Raw genomic sequence first — 16,601 nt, 5'->3', positions numbered from 1 at the left:
GACATCTCTTCACTGTACTGGATACATACTCCAGCACACAACACTCCTCCATGAAGTAGAAATAGCTGTGAAAGGGGCTATATACTGCATTGGAATCAAGCATCTTTTCTGAAGGAGTTGATACACAGACAAAGACATGGAGGAACAAAATTAGTAAGAGCCAAGGAAAGAGAACATTCTAGGCTAACAGTACCAGTGCCGGAAAGGGCTGAAGGTGGAGATGCTTCCGTGACACGGGGACAGAGCCCCGTGGGGGTGCAAGGCATTGGGAAAGGAGGCCAGTAGAAATCCCACCCTTCCACACGCTCTTGGAAAGACTGTGTATTCTAAGTAGGCTCAGTGGCACCTAGAAGGTGAAAGAGACGAGCAACATCAAGTCGATGGAAGCGAAATGAGAAGGGAAAAGAGAGTTTGGGACTTTGAAGGTGTCTCGTCTTCATTTACGCCGTCCGTGTTTGACGCACTTGAAAACCTGACTTCCCGCCTGTCGTTTTCTCTCTTTGCTGAGGCAGAAGAAAGCGCGGGTGCCTTGTGTGCTGCCTGCGCGCAGCTCCACCGCGCGCTAGAGGAGGCGAGCCTGCTGGGAAGCAAGTTCAAGAGAAGAAGCGCTCTGCTGAAGACTCTCTACAAACTGGTGGACGTCGGCTCAGACTCGCTCAGCCTTAAACTTGCAAAACTCATCCTAGCAGTAAGTTTGTCTTTCTGGTGCTCTAGTGAACTGTCCCACACCCATGCTTGCTTGCTTTCTTCCTGCTTGCTTGCCTGCCTGCCTCCTTCCTTCCTTCCTTCCTTCCTTCCTTCCTTCCTTCCTTCCTTCCTTCCTTCCTTCCTTCCTTCCTTCCTTCCTTCCTTCCTTCCTTCCTTCCTTCCTTCCTTCCTTCTTCTTCTTCTTTTTTCCTGAGGTAGGGTCTCACTGTAGCTCAGGCTGACCTGGAATTCACTATGAAGTCTCAGGGCAGCCTTGAACTCACTACTATCCTCCGACCTCTGCCTCCGGAGTGCTGGGATTAAAGGTGTGCGCCACCATGCCCGGCTTTTTAAAAGCTTATTGTTATTTATTTATTTGAGAGCAACAGAGAGAGAGAATGGGTACACCAGGGCTTCCAGCCACTGCCAGCAAACTCCAGATGTGTGTGCCCCCTTGTGCATCTGGCTAACGTAGGTCCTGGAGAGTCAAGCCTCGAACCGGGGTCCTTAGGTTTCACAGGCAAGTGCTTAACTGCTAAGCCATCTCTCCAGTCCCATGCCTGGCTTTTTACCAATGCTTTCTTTGTAAACATTGTCCCAGAAAAGAGTGGAAATCTATATATTTATTTATAATCTTGAGAAATTATGGCAACCAACTGGCATTCTAGAATTTGACTAGAAAATATGATTATCTAAGGAAGTAAGGCTGAGTGCATAGGGAATGTTCCAACAAATTCTTACATATGGAATGTGCCTAAACACTCTTTGTTATTTATAGGTGTGGGGGAGGAATTGACACGCCAGGGACTCTAGCCATTGCAAATGAACTCCATCCAGATATATGCGTCACCTTGTGCATCTATCTGGCTTACGTAGGTTCTGGGGAATCAAACCTGGGTCCTTAGGCTTCTCAGGCAAGTGCATTAACCACTAAGCCATCTCTTCTAACCACCCTCCCCCCTTTTTTAGAGGCAAAAAGAAAAAGAAAAGGCAGGAAAGCAAAGAAAAAGTAACATTGGCAAATTCATTTGAAGCACTTGTTTAAGGAACGGCGGTGGAGAACAGTGTGGGCCGCTGTAGGCTGTATTCTCTGCCCTGTGGTTGCTACTCAGAGCTTGACTCTGTCATATGATTTAAGAATAATGTAATGTTGGTCCCAGACACAATGTCCAGGTGCTTTATGGACCAGCATGAGAGAGAAAAACAGCTCCATGTGGGAAAGTCGCTGCTGGTCATAGAAGGTTCCTGCAAAGTGTTAGAAGAAAGGTGACCCCAAGTAAAAGTTGAAGTGCTGCCTCACATCAAACAGAACAATGCCATTGTGCGCAGAGAGCGTTGTCGTCACAACCATAAACAGTTGGAACCAAAAGATAAGACATAATCCTGGAATGTTCTAAGAGAGCCGCAAAAACAAATGAATGAAGCTTTGTTTACCTGGTTCCATAAAAGCCAGAGCTTTCTGTTAACAGCCCGTGATCCCTACTGTCTCAGAATGGACAGGACACACTGAAGGAATATTACCAGCAGTGTGATGAACTGTCCACCTTGCCTTATTTTGATAATGAAGCCTTTTGTAAAGCAGAATGTTCAGACTGCATTTTCTGTGTCATTTTGAGTGGAGGCTACATTCTTATTTAGCTGTCGTCTTAAATTATTCCTTCTCCTTTTAGAAATTGGGATATATGACTAAGTCCAGTGTATCTGAGTCTTTGAAACAGTGATTGCAGGCGGGGAGGTGTAGCTCAGTAAATGGAGTACTCACTTAACAGTGACCAAGTTCGGAGTGTGGGGCTGGAGAGATGGCTCAGTGGTTAAGGTGCCTACCTAAGGACTGGAGTTTGATTCCCCAGTACCCACTTAAAGCCAGATGCACAAGATGGCACATGCATCTAGAGTTCATTTGCAGCGGCTGCAGGCCCTGGCACACTCATTCTCATTCTTTCTTTCTCTCTCTCTCTGTCTCTTTCTCTCACTCTCTCTCTTAAATAAATAAATTAATCAATTTTTTTTCTAGGTTTGGCTACCAGCATTGCAAGGGTAAAAAATGAAATAGTAAGTTTGGTATGGTGGTTTGAGTCAGGTGTCCACCATAAAGTTAGGTATTCTGAATGCTAGGTTCCCAGCTGATGGAGATTGGGGAATTAACGCCTCCTGGAGGCAGTGTATTGTTGGGGGCGGGCTTATGGGTGTTATAGCCAGCTTGTCCTTGCCAGTGTTTGACATACTCTCCTGTCACTGTTGTCCCCCTTATATTGGCCAGGGGGTGATGTCCACCCTCTGCTCATGCCATCATTTTCCCCTGCCATCATGGAGCTTCCCCTCAAGTCTGTAAGCCAAAATAAACCTTTTCCCCCACAACCTGCTCGTGGTTGGGTGATTGCTGCCAGCAATGCGAACCCGACTGCAACAGCTTGAGAGATGGCTTAGTGGTCGAGGCACTTGCTTGCAAGCCAATGGACCAGGTTCAAATCCCCAGCACCCCACGTAAAGCCAGATGCACAAAGTGGTGCATGTATCTTGAGTTTGTCTACAGTGGCAGGAGGCCCTGGTGTACCCTTTATTCTTTCTTTCTTTCTTTCTTTCTTTCTTTCTTTCTTTCTTTCTTTCTTTCTTTCTTTCTTTCTTTCTTTCCCACCTTCCTTCCCTTCCCTTCTCCTTCCTTCCTTCCTTCCTTCCTTCCTTCCTTCCTTCCTTTCTTTCTTTCTTTCTTTCTTTCTTTCTTTCTTTCTTTCTTTCTTTCTTTCTTTCTTTCTTTCTCTTCCCTGCTTGTAAATAATAATAAATAAATTTTTAAAAATTAAAAAATAAAATAGTAATTCCTTTCTTGGGCTCTGATGATGTAGCCACCCTGAGCAGGATGCAGGCTGCTAGCCCTCAAGGGTTGCTTGGCCTTTTCATCTGGATTCTAGACACTTAGTTCTATAGCTTGTGGAGAAAAGAGGAAAGAGAAAGAATTCAGTATGAATGCATGGATACATTGTAAGGAGAACTTTATCTTGGTCACTAATGGGATCATACAAATTAAGGCCATGTGGAGCCCAGGGTGGCTATTTTAGGGTGAAAGGCTAAGTGGGTCCACCAGGTAGTGAAGAAGTTCTAAGCTGAATGTTGAGTTGACAAGCCTTCTCCATGGCATTGGCTATTTGCTGCAACCAGGGTAGGTCCAGTTCCCACACAGGGCTGAGTCAGTTGTGTTTTCTGATGAGCTGCAGAAGCACCATGTGAGAAGGGACCTGCAGACCCATCCATCAAGTCCATCTTATTCTTTTTGTTTTTTTTTTCTTTCAAGGTAGGGTCTCTCTCTATAACCCAGACTGACCTGTAATACACTATGTAGTATCAGGGTGGCCTTGAACTCACAGCGCTCCTCCTACCTCTGCCTACTGTGTGCTGGGATTAAAGGCGAATACCACCATGCCCAGCCTTGTGTCCAACTTCTTATCTCCAGTTTTTTTTGTTTGTTTTTTTTTTTGTTGTTGTTTTTGAGGTACGTCTCACCCTGGCCCAGGCTAACCTGGAATTCACTATGGAGTCTCAGGGTGGCCTCAAACTCACATTGATCCTCCTACCTCTGACTCCCGAGTGTTGGGATTACAGGGGTGCACCACCATGCCTGGCCTTATCTCCAGTTTGAATCTCCCTCAACAGACCAGGCAAGATCCTGTTTAACTGAGGCCTTGGGAATGGAGTCTATGTAGATATTCCAAAGACCACATCCTGAGAACTGTGGAATAAAAATAGCAAAGACTGAAGTCATGGAGCTCAGAAGGTTTTTTGCACTTCTCATCTTTCTGCCATTATTTACTCTATCCACCAGTTTAATGCTATAATTCAGTCATTCAAAATTAGTTATAGTTAAAAATAGTTAGCAAACATGTTTGTTCTGATTTCTTACATTCCTTGGTTAAATGGCAATCTTCCAGATAGCTATTTTAATTTTAACCTTTGATTAAAAAAAAATCTTGTTAGGCTGGAGAGATGGCTTAGTGGTTAAGGCATTTGCCAGCAAAGCCAAAGGACCAAGGTTCAACTCCTCAGGACCCACATAAGTCAAACGCACAAGGTGGTGCATGTACCTGGAGTTCATTTGCCGTGGCTGGAGACCCTGACACACCCATTCTCTCTCTATCTGCCTCTTTCTCTCTCCCCAATAAGGATAAAATATTTTAAAATATTATAAAAACATGTCAGTTTATATTAGGGTTATTTAAAAGTACTAACATTTACCTAGTGTAAGTGTGACTATATTTGGGAGAGGAAAAATAGAGCAGAGAGGTAAAAACAGGAAAGAACTGTCTGCTGTTATTATTTATAGTGGGAGCATTAGGAGTGATTTCAAACTTCTTTAATTATTCTTTAATTTGACAAAAAAAGGTTTTTGTTTGGTTTTGTTTTTGAGGTAGGGTCTCACTGTAGCCCAGGCTGACCTGGAATTCACTATGTAGTTTCAAGGTGGCCTCGAACTCATGGTGATCCACCTACTTCTGCCTCCCAAGTGCTGGGATTAAAACTATGTGCCACCACACCTGGCCTAAAAGTACTACTTTTAAAATATATTTTTATTTATTTATTTATGAGTGAGAGAGAAAATGAGAATGGGTGCGCCAGGGCTTCTAGCCGCTGCAAACAAACTCCAGATGCATGTGCCACCTTGAACATCTGGTTTACATGGGTCCTGGGGAGTTGAACCTGGGTCCTTAGGCTTTACAGGCAAGCACCTTAACTGCTAAGCCATCTCTCCAGCCCTAAACTACTATTTTTATTATTTATTTATTTATTTATTTATTTATTTATTTATATTTTGGTTTTTCGAGGTCAGGTCTCACTCTAGCCCAGGCTGACCTGGAATTAACTCTGTAGTCTCAGGGTGGCCTCGAACTCACAGCCATCCTCCTACCTTTGCCTCCCGAGTACTGGGATTAAAGGCGTGTGCCACCACGCCTGGCAAAACTACTATTTTTAATGTAAGAAGCAAACTACCATTCTAGGAGGACCTATTTTGTCAGGAATTCTTCTTAGCACTGGGAGCACAGGTGAATTAAACAACGGCCCTGCCTTCGGGGCTGGTAGCCACACTGGGAGGGCACAGCCAGGTGGGTAGAATGGGCATGGTACAGAGAAAACACTGTATAGAGGAAGAGGATGAAGAGGGGCTGGGAAAGGGCAGATTTGCTTGAGCTACTCTACAGTCCCTTATTCTAAGTTTCCATTTTATTACCTTGTCATGTCTTAAGGTCAAATGTTATAGTTATCCATAGAGAAGTCATAGGAATTTGCTTTGAGTGTGAATTGACCTCAGGTACAGTGGGCCTAAAAGTTGAGGGTGTCTTCTCTAATCTTTCCCTTCCTTCTGTTTCTCTGTTTCTTCCCTCCCTTCTTTTCTTTCTGTTTACTCCATCTCTTCTTCCTTCTCTCTCAATGTGTCCCTCTCTCCCTTCCTCTTTTCCTCCCTTCCTCCCCTGTGTTCTGTTCTGGCAAGGTCTTGGCTTGTAGCCCGGCTGCCCTGGGACTCAGTATGGAACCCAGGATAGCCTCAACTCCTGGGTTTGGTTTGGCCTTGGCCACTTTTCACTAAAATGGAAGGCTAGGGGCTGGGGAGATGGCACGGGGCTAAAGGTGCTTGCTGAGAGCTGAGGTCCTTAGCACCCATGTAAAGTTGGATGCACAGCAGCTCGTGTCTGTAATCCCACTGTGCCAAGAGCCATGGGAGGGGGGATCACAAGAAGTCCAAAACTCACAGGCCAGCTAGTCTGGCCTTCCCAGCAGCAAACAATCACAACCGAGACCCTGTCTCAAACAAGGTAGACAGGGAGGATCAACAGCCCAAGGTTCTCCTCTGGCCCCCACCAGCAAACTGTGGCAGAACGATGTCAACATCATCATCATCATCATCAACACACAGATACACACTAAAGATGTAACCGGGGCTGGAGAGATGACTTAGCTGTTAAGCGCTTGCCTGTGAAGCCTAAGGACCCTGGTTCGAGGCTCGATTCCCCAGGACCCACGTTAGCAAGATGCACAAGGGGACGCACGTGCCTGGAGTTCATTTGCAGTGGCTCGAAGCCCTGGCACGCCCAGTCTCTCTCTCTTTATCTATCTGCCTCTTTCTCTCTCTGTCTGTTGCTCTCAAATAAATAAAAATAAACAAAATTTTTTTTTAAAGAAAGTAACAGAAGACCTTGGAGGTGATATGTGTTATGTTCGTTCATTATGCCGAGTATTTTGTGAGTTGCAGAACACACGCCCCCCCCTCCCCCCCACACACACTAGGAAGAGTCGTAAGTCATGGCTCCAGCCTTAAGGACTCCAGTGTGTTGGAAGACAGTCAGCTAATTCAAAGGTGTCCTCAAATCCTGAGAACTGTTTCCATTGAGATGGGAACTTTTTTTCACCCTATTTTCTTCAAGACATCTTATTTCCCAGGTTTTAAAACCATAGTGTAAGCATCTTCTCATTATTTTCTCAGCTCTCATTTCCCTTTTTGTCTGCCCGAGCGCAGAAGGAATCCCCGCTCTGCGTGTTGGGCCTCTGGCCCATGGACCACCCGCGGCGCGTTACAGCACAGTGCGCTGCAAGGCCCAGGCTGGTTCTGTCTTTATCTGAGGCACAGGCTGCACAGTGGTAAGGTCAGAGGTTCTGGGATTCCCCATGGGAAGGCCCAGAGCACAGCAGGTTGAGCTGCAATGGTGCATTTTGCCCTCCAGCCCACCCACCTATTTTATTTTTTGTCTCCTTCACTGAACAGCCTGGACCTATGCACAATAAGCACTCAGCAAATGTTTGTGAATCTAATGAATCTAATAAATGAATCTTTTCCGGGCGTGGTGGTGCACGCCTTTCATCTAAGAGGTAGGAAGATCGTTGTGAGCTCGAGGCCACCCTGAGACTACATAGTGACTTCCAGGTCAGCCTGAGCTAGAGTGAGACCTTACCTGGAGGGGGATGGGGGGACGGGGAAAAACAAAAATAAGAATGCATCTTTAATAAATAGGTCTGACACAATCTGTTATCTTAAAAAAAAAAACTTACTGAAAACTCAGTAAACAGTATTAGAGATAATTTTGAAGATAGGTTGTTTTTTTTCAAGGTAACATCTCACTCTATTCCAGGCTGACCTTGAATTCACTATGTAGTCTCACTCCTTGAACTCATTGCAATCCTCCTCCCTCTGCCTTCCTGCTGCTGGGTTTAAATGCATGTGCCACCATACCCGACTTTTGGAAGATAGTTAGTTCTTTTTGTTTTTTCTGAGGTAGGGTCTTGCCCAGGCTGACCTGGAATTCACTATATTGTCTCAGGCTGGCCTCTAACTCACAGTGATTCTCCTACCTCCACTTCCCAAGTGCTGGGATTAAAGGTGTGTGCCACCATGCCCGGTGAAGAGGTTTTTTTAATTTTTAATTTATATTTATTTATTTATTTGACAGAGAGAGAGAGAGAGAGAGAGAGGACATGCCAGTTCATCCAGCCACTGCAACGAACTCCAGATGCATGCACCACCTTGTGCATCTGGCTTACATGAGTCCTGGGGAATTGAACCTGGGTCCTTTGGCTTTGTAGACAAGTGCCTTAACCACTAAACTATCCCTCCAGCCCTTAAATCTTTTTTTTGTTTGTTTGTTTTTTGTTTTTTGAGGTAGAGTAACACTCTAGCAAAGAAAGTGTTTTTTTTTTTAAATTTTTATTCATTAGAGACGGGGAGAGAGAGAGAGAATGGGCACACCAGGGCCTCTAGCCACTGCAAACAAACTCCAGATGCATGTGCCACCATGTGTATCTGGCTTACGTGGGACCTGGAGAAGCAAGCCTGGGTCCTTAAGCTTCACAGGTATGTGCTAAGCCATCTCTCCAGCCTAAAAGTTTTTAATAGTCAAATCATGTGACCCCGATGTCATCATCTTTACACAGAAATATTTATGTGTTCAGATGACCTGATTCCCACAAACATATTTTTTACTGGTGCAGTGAGGGCACATGTATTCCTGTGTATAAGTACAGTTTAGTTGTTTTTTTCTAAGCTGTTTTTCTTTTGAAGAGCAGTGTTCAGTTATTCTTTTTGTGCTTAATTTGAATCTTTTTGCCATTTCATAGTTTGTTAGACTATTCCCTACTTCTGAACATTTAAGATATTTTAATACATTAGATGAATGCATACCTAATTTAGACCCTTGATTCAGCTAGTTGCTCTGCACTCTGCTAATTTTTTCCCCCCCCCGAGGGAAGGTCTCATTGTAGCCCAGGCTGACCTGGTATTCACTATACAGTCTCAGGCTGGCCTCAGACTCATGGCTGTCCTCCTACCTCTTCCTCCTGAGTGTGTGAATTAAATGTGAGTGCCACCATGTCTGGCTTACTATGCTTTTTATTTTTTTTATTTGAAAGAGAGAGAGAGAGAAAGAAGGAGAGAGAAAGAGGCAGATAGAGAATGGGCGCTCAGGGCCTCCAACTACTGCAAACGAACTCCAAACAAATGCACCCCCTTGGGCATCTGGGTTATGTGGGTCCTGGGGAGTTCAACCTGGATCCTTTGACTTTGTGGGCAAATGCCTTAAAGGCTAAGCCATCTCTCCAGCCCATTACTCTATTTTTATAAGAGAAAGAACACTTTTTGATTGCTGTGTGTTTAGTTGGCTTAGACATTTTTGTATACTTTGGAAGGTCAACTTCAAACATTAGTGGTTATCATAAAACTTTTCAGAAATAGTCTGAAATGTAAATGGAGATATAATCTAACCAAAAGTATTACTTTTAAATTTTCTTTTCTATACATGGAAGAGGGGGCATATTTCTCCCATTCCTTCACTCCCAGTATGGATCCTGTCTTTTTTTTTTTTTTTGGTTTTTCAAGGTAGGGTCTCACTCTAGTCCAGGCTGACCTGGAGTCTCAAGGTGGCCTCGAACTCATGGTGATCTTCCTACCTCTGTCTCTCTGAGTGCTGGGATTGAAGGCGTGTGCCACCAAGCCCACTGAATTCTTTTCTAAATGAGTTTAACCTGAAATATGGATATCCATCTTCCTTTACTTTGTGTTTTGCTTTTCATTATTCATTTTTATTTATTTGAGAGAGATATAGAGATAAAGAGATGGAGAGGGAAAGAAAGAGAATGGATGCTCCAGGGCCTCCAGCCACTGCAAATGAACTCCAGAAGCATGCACTACCTGTGCATCTGGCTTACGTGGGTCCTGGGAAGTCAAATCTGGGTTCTTAGGTTTTATAGGCAAGCATCTTAACTGCTAAGCCATCTCTCCAGCCATTACTTTTGTGTTTTAAAGCAATGTTCCATCTAATTAAATTTACGAACGTTGTCCCTATCTGTTCCTTTCTCGTTAGCTTTTTTGAAAGTAACTAATAACTTTAAATACAAACCATTTCACAGTGACAAGTAAATACTTATATTGAAATACTGTTACTCTAAAGATCATCCACATTATATTTAGGATAGTTCAGTTAATTAAATATTGCAGCTCCACATATGTGGCCTAAACTTTTCAAATGTTTCTTTTTTTTCAGTATTTTTATATATTTATTTGTGATCACACACAATCACACACATGGGGGGGGAGAGAAAGAAAATGGGCATACCAGGGTATCTTGCCATTGCAGCTGAACTCCAGATGCATGTGCCACTTTGTGCAACTGGCTTTAACTGGGTACTGGGCTCTCAAACCCGAACCAGAGGCTTTGCAAGCAAGTGCCATTAACTATCCAGCCATCTCCCCAGCCCGCCCTCAGAGATATTTCTTTAGAGCTTTCAGTGAAGTTTCAAATACTCCTGATGAAATTTTAATGAGGGTGCTTGTGATTTTAAAAACCTGGCATGTCTTATTTCATCTGCAATAGAAATGGTTTTTCTTCCCTTGCAGCTGAAAGTGAGCAGAAACAATCTTCTTAATGTCTGCAAGCTTATATTTAAAATCAGTCGGGATGAGAAGAATGATGCTCTGATTCACAGTGATGACATTCTGGGTGAGTGTCCCACAGCACTGCATTGGGCAAAAGCTGTACTGGAGCACAAGTGAAAAGTTTGGAGAGGAAAACGAGAAGTGAGAGAGAGGAATGGGGCCACTTTCTTTTCTGTGCAGTGAGGAAGTTCTGGGGCTGCCTTCTGCTGCTCTCCTTGTCTCCGGGTTCCACTCAGCCCATCATCTGGAGTCTAGTGTGACAGGTTGAGCTTTGTTTTGTTCTTGTAATGTCTAGCAACATATGTCTTGGCAAAGTGCTATGTAAAAACTTATCTTCTACCCAGGGATAGCCTATTGGAAAAAATACACACACACACACACACACACACACACACACACACACACACACCCCCCTCTAGTCTGGTGTATGCCTGTAGTCCTAGCTACTTGGGAAGCTGAGGCCAGAGGATTGCTTGAGTCCAGTTCTGGGCAGCAGCGTACTATGCTGACCTGATGTCTGCACTAAGTTTGGCATCAATACAGTGACCTTCTGGGAGTGGGAGATCACCTGGATGCCTAAGGAGGGGGTGAACAGATCCAGGTTGGAAGTGAAGCAGGTTAAAGCTCCCATGCTGATCAGACAAAAACACACCTACAAGTTTGATGCGATCCAAAGTTCTCGTCTCTTGATAGATATAGCAGGGATGAGTAGAATAGGGGTGAATGGCATCTGTAACTGTTACAGAAATCTCACATCAAAACATTTCAGAGATATGGCTGCAGATGTTTTATACATTCTAACTACCTAGCTATTAATGCCTAATTCTAAACATACCCCTAGATACTGAAGAAACTTGCATAACCACCTAAGTAAAAATCTTAAGAATTAACATTGTTCACACACCAAGAAGACAGCATGGGAAACACTACATCCTTTTTGGGAAACAGGACAAATGATCTCTGCATCTTTTTTTTTTTTTTTTAATTTCAGCAGACAAGGTCAAAACTAGGGCTAAGAGAAATATCTAACATTGAATCAGTTAACTGAGACTTATAGGCTGAAAATGAAGAATCTGGCAAGTAAGTGGCCATTTTGACATTGTTATAACATACGAGATATACATCATAAACTCCTGTCACCTTGATGTTTCCTAAAACCAAATAGCTGCATATTTGTGTGAACATTGCTATTATTGTTTTTAGACAAGATCTCACTATATAGCCCAGCCAAGCCCAAGCTGGCCTTAAGCTCAATGTGCTTCTCCTGCCTTAGCCTCCCAGGTGCTGGAATTACATTTATGTGCCACCAGGCCTAGCTACAGTTGTTTTGGGGGACAGTGGCTATCACGTTCAAATTATCCCCTCCCTTAACAATTGAGATACCTTTAAAGTTCCTGTCACGATATATTTTCCATTAATAGAGCAACAAAACATTCTTCAAGAAGTGTTGAAATTTAACTCTTAGATTGTTTTAATTATTAGTATTTTATAATAACTTGGACATTTTTAAAAAAAATTTTATTTATTTATTTGAGAGCGACAGACAAAGAGAGAAAGACAGATTGAGGGAGAGAGAGAGAATGGGTGCGCCAGGGCTTCCAGCCTTTGCAAACAAACTCCAGACGTGTGCGCCCCCTTGTGCATCTGGCTAACGTGGGACCTGGGGAACCGAGCCTTGAACCGGGGTCCTTAGGTTTCATAGGCAAGCGCTTAACCACTAAGCCATCTCTCCAGCCCAACTTGGACATTTTTATAAGTGAAAATAAAGACTGGTAAATATTAGTAAGAGGGCTAGGACCATAGAGGCAAGAGATTAATTAAAAGAATACTTTCTTACTTTGTATATAAATAACCTCATCTTATTTTAAGTCAGCTTTATTTTTACCAATATTTATTTATTTATTTGAGACAGAGAGAGAATAGATGCACCAGGGCTTCCAGCTGCTGCAAACGAACTCCAGATGCAGGTATCACCTGTGCATCTGGCTTACATGGGTACTGGAGAATTGAACCGGGGTCCTTGGGCTTCACAGGCAAAAGCTTTAACCACTAAGCTACCTCCCCAGCCCAAATAACCCCATTCTTTTGCTGTCCTCAGTACTACAGGGATTTGTCATGGTGACAAACAAATTTTCTTGACTTGATTAACCTTTAACAAGTATTTGCATTGTAGCTTTGGGTGAACATCTCTGACAAGCTGTATGTGAACATCACATTTGGTATTTCTGTCTGATTGTGGCACTTAGACATTGACAGAAATCCATCTTTTTGGCAGCATCGTTATTAGAGGTGCTGAGAAGTGAAGACCTGCAAACAAACACTGAAGCCTTCTTGTACTGCGTGGGGGCTCTCAAGTTCATTTCCGGAAATCCAAGATTTCTTCACGAAATGATCAGCAAAGGGGCTGTGGAAATACTGATGAATCTGGTAAAGCAAATGAACGACAGCACTGAGAAATGTGGCACATGTTTGCCTAATTCGGGCCACTTGTTAGTCCAGGTAAGTATTTTCTGTGAAAAGGTTAGCTGCATAAAATTAGTTTTCTAGCAGTTACCATTTGAAAGAATTAACAGATGAGAAACCTCTGTACCAGGTGGGGCCCAAGGCCTCAGGGTTCAAGAGCCACAACCCCTGTCCCACCTCTGCCCAGTGCATGCATGCCCTGGCATGGCTTCTTCATGGCTGTTGGCACAGCCCTCCACATAGTTGGCAGACAACTGTTTCCACTGCCCTACAAAGAAACCAGGTGCACATGCTTGCAATCCTAGCTAGTACTTGGGAGATGGAGGCAAGAGACTTGGGACCTCAAGGTCACACTTGGCTACAGAGTGAGACCAAGGGTTAAATGAGATCCTGTCTCAAACAAACAAAAATATCCAGCAAGCAAAGAGACAAACTAAAACAACTTCCATAATGTGTAAGGCCAAGGTTATACTTATATTTTTCTCTTTTGTGAGTAACATAACAGTTTGAAAACTTTGCTTTAATCTATATCTGTCCTAAAAAAAAAAAAAAAAAAAAAAAAAAAACCTTTGAAATCCAGCAAGGTAGTTTTCAACTAATGGCCTTCCAAAGACACTGGTCCACTCTCCCTGGGTCATGGCCAGGGGCGAAGCTGCCTCCACAAATACTGCAGAGTGTAACTTTAATTCTAGAGAAGAAAAAAAAAAAAATGTAGCTAGATCCATAGGATGGAGAAAAGCTTGCAGGGATGTTTCCTGTGGGTTCTGAGGGAGAGACAGGCTTCGAATTCACTGCCACTGTGTGTGTGGCCATGGCGGGGTGGGCATGAGCGTGGGGCCCGCCTGCCTGGGTTCAAATCCTATGTCTAGAGTTTTCAGCTTTCTGGCCTTGGGCAAGTTACTTGGTTTTGGTTTTCCCCATCTTAAAGCAGGGGCGTGGCTTCTGCTCAGTACAGTGACTGGAACATTCGGAGGACTTGGTAGATTGTCAGAACTGTTTTTCTTTTTTTTTTTTTAATTTTTTAAAATTTATTTATTTGAGAGCGACAGACACAGAGAGAAAGACAGGTAGAGGGAGAGAGAGAGAATGGGCGCGCCAGGGCTTCCAGCCTCTGCAAATGAACTCCAGACGCGTGCGCCCCCTTGTGCATCTGGCTAACGTGGGACCTGGGGAACCGAGCCTCGAACCGGGGTCCTTAGGCTTCACAGGTAAGCGCTTAACCACTAAGCCATCTCTCCAGCCCAGAACTGTTTTTCTTTCTCCTTTGAGTCCCAAGCGTTAATAGGAGCTGTTCCATGTGGGATGAACATAGAAGGCATTTCCTTAGCTATCTAGTGAGTTTGAGGTTACATGAAAGCCTGTCTGAAATAAAGTAGAAGAAGAAAGAAGAAAGGAAAGAAGAGAGGGAGGGAAAAAGGAAGGCAGGCAGGTCTGAGCCAGGGCTTGTGGTGCAGGCTTATCACCTTAGCTACTCACAAAGCTGAGGCAGGAGGAGCCCATGTTCAAAGGCCTGCCTGGGCTAGAGTGAGTTCAAAGCCAACCTCAGCAACTGAGAAAGACTCTGTTTCAAAATAGAGAGTCAGAAGAGGGCTTGGGACATAACTTAGTAGTAGAAGGGTTGCCTAGCATGTGCGAGTCCCTGAGTTCAATCCCCAGCACTGAAAGAAAAAAAAGGGAGGGAGGGAGGGAGAAAGGGAGGAAAGGAAGGAGGGTAGGGCTGGATGGGAGGAGAAGGATGGAAGGCAGACCTGAAAAAGTTCCACTTCTCTGCAAAACAGTTACATGTTATGGTCAGAATTTGAGCAGGCAGATGCAGACAGGCCTGGCCTGGGGGTTGTTTTTGATACTGGCTGCTGAGGTCCAGGCTTCTGTCAGCAGTGATGAACAGATGTTAATGATACGTGGAGAGCTGTCTTAGGCTATGTGGCTAAGGCCAAGCTCTGAGACCACAGGAACTCAGGTAACAAAACCAGACGCAATTCATATGACCAGAGCAGGAAAAAAAAATTTGTTCTCTTAGAATTTTATTACTGCTCACAAGACAGATTAAATTTCACAGTCAAATTATTTTCACCAAGGTTGCTTTGGGTCTCAGTTTTTTTCATAGGCAATTTTACTTTTAATAGCATTTGTATGTCAAATAGTATCTTGGTATAATAACTCAAGGGATTTGAAATGTGTTTGTCAGTGAATGAGGATTGATTGCACATGTAGAATGTTGCAAGCCACCAGGAAAGGATGTTAAAAGTTAAATTGAGGGCTTAGTGGTTAAGGCACATGTCTGCAAAACCAAAGGACCCAGGTTTCATTCCCCAGGACCCATAAAAGCCAGATGCACAAGGTGGCACATGTGTCTGGAGTTTGTTTGCAGTGGCTGGAGTCCCTGGCACACCCATTCTTTCTCTATCTGCCTCTTTCTCTCTCTCTCTCAAATAAAATTTTAAAAGTTAAAAAGTTAAATTTACACACTGTAAGATTCTTAAGATATTTATAATGATTATTAATTTTAGATTTTGGTCTGAAGAAGATTGTAAAAATCTCTTTTGGTCATAAACGATGCAAAATTCTATTGCCTTGATATTGTTTTGGTCAAGGAGGTTTAGGAAACATTTTCTTGCATTAAGATTTTGATTCATTCAGACTTTTTCTTTATTGATAAATTATTTCTGATTATGTAGTGATTATAATTCTTTTCAAAATTTATTTATTTGTAAGTAGAGAGAGATAGAGAGAAGAGAGACAGACAGAATGGGCATGCCTCTACCCACTGCAAATGAACTCCAGATTCATGTGCCACTTTGTGCATCTGGTTTTATGTGGGTACTAGGGAATTGAACCTGGGTTGTTAGGCTTTATAGGCAAGGGCCTTAACTACTAAGCCATCTCTCTAGCCTGATGATAATTCTTTTTAAAATGTAGGCAAGTATTAAGACAAGTATAAAAATCACCTAACTCAGGCACAGTAGTGAACATTGGTCATTCTAGCACTTGAGAGGCTAAGGCTGGAGGATCATGGGCTCAAGGCCAGCCTGGGCCACATAGCAAGACCCTATCTCAAAAAAAAAAGAAAGAAAAAGGCACCTGAAATATTTTTAGTTTAAGGTACCCTGACATACCTCCAACACTTTGGAAAAATCTGTATACACATCTATTTAGATATAGCTTTATATATAATTGTATATAATTCTCCATTTTTATTATAGACTTTGTATTTTAAAAATATTTTATTTTTCTTTATTTATTTGAGAGAGAAATATATGCAGAGAGAGAGAGAGAATGGGCGCACCAGGGCCTCCAGCCACTGCAAAGGAACTCCAGATGCCTGTGCCCCCTTGTGCATCTGGCTTACATGGGTCCTGGGGACTCAAACCTGAGTCATTTGGCTTTGCAGGCAAGTGCCTTAACACTAAGGCATTTCTCCAGACCTAGAATCTGTATTTTTAATAGTGAGGTTTTTTTTTTTTTTCCTGCCATCTCCTTCTCTTTTTGTTTCTCCTAGTCCTGTATTCAGTCAGCTAATGCTGTCCACACAGATATGTTTAGC

The 16,601-nt window shown here is 43.2% G+C and overlaps 1 protein-coding gene across 1 annotated transcript in view; it reads left to right on the top strand.

The window, feature by feature from the left end:
- The window catches only part of Armc2 (armadillo repeat containing 2), a 144,783-nt gene that overhangs the window by 61,713 nt on the left and 66,469 nt on the right, over nucleotides 1-16,601 (top strand). Inside the window, exons 7-9 of the mRNA XM_045154897.1 lie at nucleotides 513-688; nucleotides 10,556-10,658; nucleotides 12,870-13,093. Of these exons, the coding sequence (XP_045010832.1) occupies nucleotides 513-688; nucleotides 10,556-10,658; nucleotides 12,870-13,093 (503 nt within the window). The remainder of the gene's footprint in view (nucleotides 1-512; nucleotides 689-10,555; nucleotides 10,659-12,869; nucleotides 13,094-16,601) is intronic.

This window comes from Jaculus jaculus, chromosome 7 (genome assembly GCF_020740685.1).
Source record: "Jaculus jaculus isolate mJacJac1 chromosome 7, mJacJac1.mat.Y.cur, whole genome shotgun sequence".
NCBI lineage: Eukaryota > Metazoa > Chordata > Mammalia > Rodentia > Dipodidae > Jaculus > Jaculus jaculus.
The sequence above is the reverse complement of the archived record's forward strand: the minus strand, read 5'-3'. Positions and strand labels throughout refer to the sequence as shown.